General features: G+C 63.6%; 1 protein-coding gene across 1 annotated transcript in view; it reads left to right on the forward strand.

The window, feature by feature from the left end:
* The first annotated feature begins 1,039 nt into the window (after positions 1-1,039).
* LOC109118604 overlaps positions 1,040-4,020 on the forward strand; it is an 18,969-nt gene continuing 15,988 nt past the window's right edge. Inside the window, exon 1 of the mRNA XM_019210262.2 lies at positions 1,040-1,306. Coding sequence (XP_019065807.1) covers positions 1,252-1,306 — 55 coding nt within the window. The 5' untranslated portion in view covers positions 1,040-1,251. The remainder of the gene's footprint in view (positions 1,307-4,020) is intronic.

Here is a 4,020-nt window from a genome sequence, read left to right on the forward strand (position 1 = left end):
CAGGCGTGGCCTCTCCACAGGGTCCCAGGCCCAGTGACCCAGCTGTGGAGCTGGAGACTGAGCACAACTTGCGGCCTAGGCCCGGGGGAGCTTTCAGGAGCAGGGCCAGCTCCAAGCAACCTCCTGGTTCAGGGTTATAATTAGCGTCGGCCCTTAAGTAGGTTAGGAAGGAAGGCCCGGGCGGCCTGGCACGATTTCCCAGCAGGCGGTTCGGGAGCCTGCAGGCCACGACCCACTCAGAACCAGGACGCAACTGGAAGGACAGCACCGAGGCGGGCCCGGAGGATGGCCAGTGGGGTGTGGGCTGACTCCTCCTCCCCCCCGGGAGAGGACTGAGTGGGCCCTGCCTGTCCCCCTGCAGGGCTTGGTGAGAGCTGGGGACAGGGATGGGCCAGCATCCTCCAGACTCAGGTCTGGCCCACGGGGCAGTGGATGCCACCCACATGGCCAGTGCACTGCAGCCAGGCCTACTCCTGTCCCAGGAAGGGCTGTCACCTGGCCTGCCTTCGGCCACCTCTGGCAGGAAGACCTCCCTGCCTGCATGCAGGTCCATCTTGCCGCTGGCCAGCCCCAGGACTGCCCTCCTCCGCCACAGCTGCCTGCCGCTCCCTGGCACAGTTAGAGAGGAAGATCTTCAAGGGCGAGGCGGGGTGTGTCCTGCTGCCTGCTCTGGCAGACTGGGACCTTGGACGCGACCGTGTGGCACTCAGTCAGTCGCTGGGCCAGTCAGGGAGCTTGGAGACCTGAGCAGTGGCTGCATGAGCTCTGCATGAGCTCCTCGGAGGGGGGTGGACCGTGCAGCGGATGGAGGGCAGCAGTGAACAGGCATGTCCCGCCCTGGGCCCTGGCCACCTGCCACCCCCCTGCAGGCCAGCGAGTGCAGTGAGCAGGGAAGTAGGGCTGTCCACTCCCTGGGCTGTGAGGGACAGAGCCTCGCTCCTTGGCTGTCGTTGGGTGACCGGCATTCCTGGGGTGTGGACCCCAGGCTGTCCACTGTGTTCCTGGGCCCTGGAGCAGGGCAGGGCCGGCTCCGCCTGCTGGGTGAGGGGAGGAACGAATGGGCAGTGCCAGTATCTTTCTCGTCTTGGTGTCCTCGGGTGACCTTGACCGGAACCTTGCAGCTCCCACGTAGAACATGAAGCTGCCGTTCCCTGCAGAGGTTTCCGGTGGCTGACGACACCTCGAAGGACGGGGACAGATGGCTCGGGGACAGTGGTGAGCGTGAGACACAGCTGCCCTGGCCAGCACGGCATGAAAGAGGAGGAGCAGCGTGCGTGTGGCACAGATGCGTCACCGGCAGCTCCAGGTCAGGTGACAGGAAGGACCCAGACACCTGGTCTCAGCAGCGGGCGGCAGGAAGTGGATTCCCCGAGTGCATCGCGCCACTGCTGCCCAGGGTGGACAGTGTCCAGCCAGAGCGGGCCGAGGGGAAGCGGCAGGGGCAGGGGCTGCTGGGGGCAGGACGCACTGGTGTGAATGGCCTGGGCACTGTGCCCGCTGGCTGCACGGTGGCACTGAGCTGGCCTCGCCGCCCACACTGACTGTGGGTTTGGTCCGGTGGCTCCGGCCTGGTTTCCAGAGGAAGCATCACTGGGTGAGGTGCCGGTCTGCACCCCAGTACTGAGAACACCCAGAGTCACCGTCTGACCACCCCTGCCCCCCCGCAGCCCGATCGCCAGATGCTTCCTCTGTGGCTGGCTGGTCCCTGCCCTGTGCCTCAGAGAGTTCCCCCTTTGTAGAGGAGGAAAGCGAGGCTCTGGGGGGGCCCCACTAAGCTGCACTTCCAGTGGGCCCCGTGCTAGGACCAACACAGGCTGTCTGTCTGCCCGCCGCTCCTGGTACCCCACTGCCACCCACAGTGGAGGGACCCAGGTGTGAGGTTCTGACAAAATGGGTTCCAGCAGAGGCTGCCTGCCGGGAACTGGGGACCAAGGCTGGTGGACAAATCAAGTTTTACTGGTACACAGGCCATGGCCATGGCTGCTTCTGAGCAACAGCGGCAGGTGAGCCTTTGCGGCAGAGCAGGTGTGGCCGGCGCAGCCTGCGCGCTACTCGCTCTGGGCTTGACAGGAAGCATCTGTGTCCCGGCTGTGGGCTTGCAGTCTGAGGCGCCGAGGGGCGATGTCCTCTGAGGGGCGGGTTGCAGTGACCTCCTGTCCGCCTGTCACAGGCAGGTGCAGGTGTCCTGTTGCGCCCCTTTGGCAACGGTCATCGTTTTTATTCCACGAAGCCTCCCGGGGCGGGGCCTCGCCATCCTGGGCTTAGGCGGCCCCAGCCGCCCTGGGCCGGTTCTCGCTGCTCAAGTTTACGCTCCTGAGAGAGGCTCCTCAAGTGGATATTAGAACCGACTGAAATTTCAGTGGTACGGACCTGCCTCCTTCGTGGTTACGTCCAGGTGTGGTTGTTTCTTTTCACATTTTTAAATGGGTTTGACTTACTCGAGGCTGGGGTCCACAGAGAGAAGAGAACCCTGGCCGACTCCACAGGCTGCCTGGCTGCTGACGGACAGCTGCGGGCCCCGAGCTCCAGCTGGGTGATGATGGTGTTGTGTGCACTGCAGCATGGCTGCCCTGAGCGTCCCGGTGTTCCGCTCAACCGTCTTCCCTGCCCAGCCTCGGCCACCATCACCTCAGTGCCCACCTTTCCCCTTTCCCAGACTGGCATCGCCAGGATCACGCAGGTCTCTGCCTGCAGCTTGGCCTCCTAGCATAATGCCCCCAGGTTCCTCCACAGCTTCTCATGGCTCAAGGGTCATTTTTTGTTGCTGAATAATATTCCCCTAACTGGGTGTCTTACATTTGCAAATCTGCTATGTACTGCAGGGTGTCTCAAAAGACATCTTTGTCACATGAAGACCGGGACTGGCAGGCAACAGGTGCTGGGACACTGAGTCCCACTGGCCCCTCACTCCGAGGCCTTCCCTGTCGGGGATGACTGACAGCTGGCAGTGACAGTTGGGCCACTCAGATCTTGGGCATGGGTGCCTGCCATGTGCGTTGGAGAAGGAGGCAATGGTCCTCTTGGCCTGGCGGAGTTCCGGAGGTCTTCCCAGAGGCAGGGGTACTGGGAAAGGAAGGAGTGGAGAAAACAGCATTGCAAAGGCCCTGTGGCTCTAAAGCCCGAAGATGAATAGACTCAGGGGCAGCAGGTACCAGGCAGGGAGGAAGAGCCAGGACCCCTGGCCTGGAGCTGCTGGAAGGGGGATATTTGAGGCCCACCTGCTGAGGGCGGTATGCAGAGGTACAGCGGGAGGTGACCTGCTGTGGAGTCAAGGTGGCCATGGCCGGTGAGCCTCAGGTGTCCGCATCCTGTTTGCCATCTGGCAGGCACAGTGGGTGTCTCACATGGCCCCTGTGGCCTGCGTTTCACTGTCCTGGGCTGGTCAGAGACTCCGGGAGCCCGGACTCCGGCTGGGTGTGCTTTCCCAGCCTCCCAAATGTCCCAGACCTCCATCCCCAAATCCAGACCCCCGGGTCTGGCTGGAGTGCTGAGGGACGCATCAGGGGGACGCTGGCCAGCCTGGCCCTGGTGTCCGGGGTGGCAGCTTCTGCTGTGCCATTGGGCGTGGTCAGAGTCACCAAGAACACTTTAAACTTGGTTCCTGGGTTCCTTGCATTGGCGTGGGCAGTGGCCCGAACATGTGCCATGGCCTCCACGTGTCCGTAGCAGTGAGCCCCTCTCGGACCCTCTTCCTCTTCCGGGGCTGCAGCTGTCCCGAGGAATGGTAGGCCAGCCGGTGTCCAGCAGCACCGAAGAAACTCAGGGGCACAGAGGAGGGAGTGGCCGTGCTCTCCCTGCTGGCTCAGAGCCCAGGCCAGGGCCTGGGGCGGGCAGTGCCTGTGGACAGAGGCGGCAGCCAGCCCTGAGAGTCCGGGCCCTGGCGGCTACTGAAAGGTTGGCCTCAGCACAGTCACCACGCTGGCCTCCGGGCTGTCTGTGACCTTCAAGACCAGCTTGTTCCAGCTCCCGTCCCACCCTGGCCCTGGCTCCGGAGCGTGGTTTGGGGCCACACCCAGCCCC

This window comes from Fukomys damarensis, unplaced genomic scaffold (genome assembly GCF_012274545.1).
Source record: "Fukomys damarensis isolate Sample0158 unplaced genomic scaffold, DMR_v1.0_HiC HiC_scaffold_35, whole genome shotgun sequence".
Taxonomy (NCBI): Eukaryota; Metazoa; Chordata; class Mammalia; order Rodentia; family Bathyergidae; genus Fukomys; species Fukomys damarensis.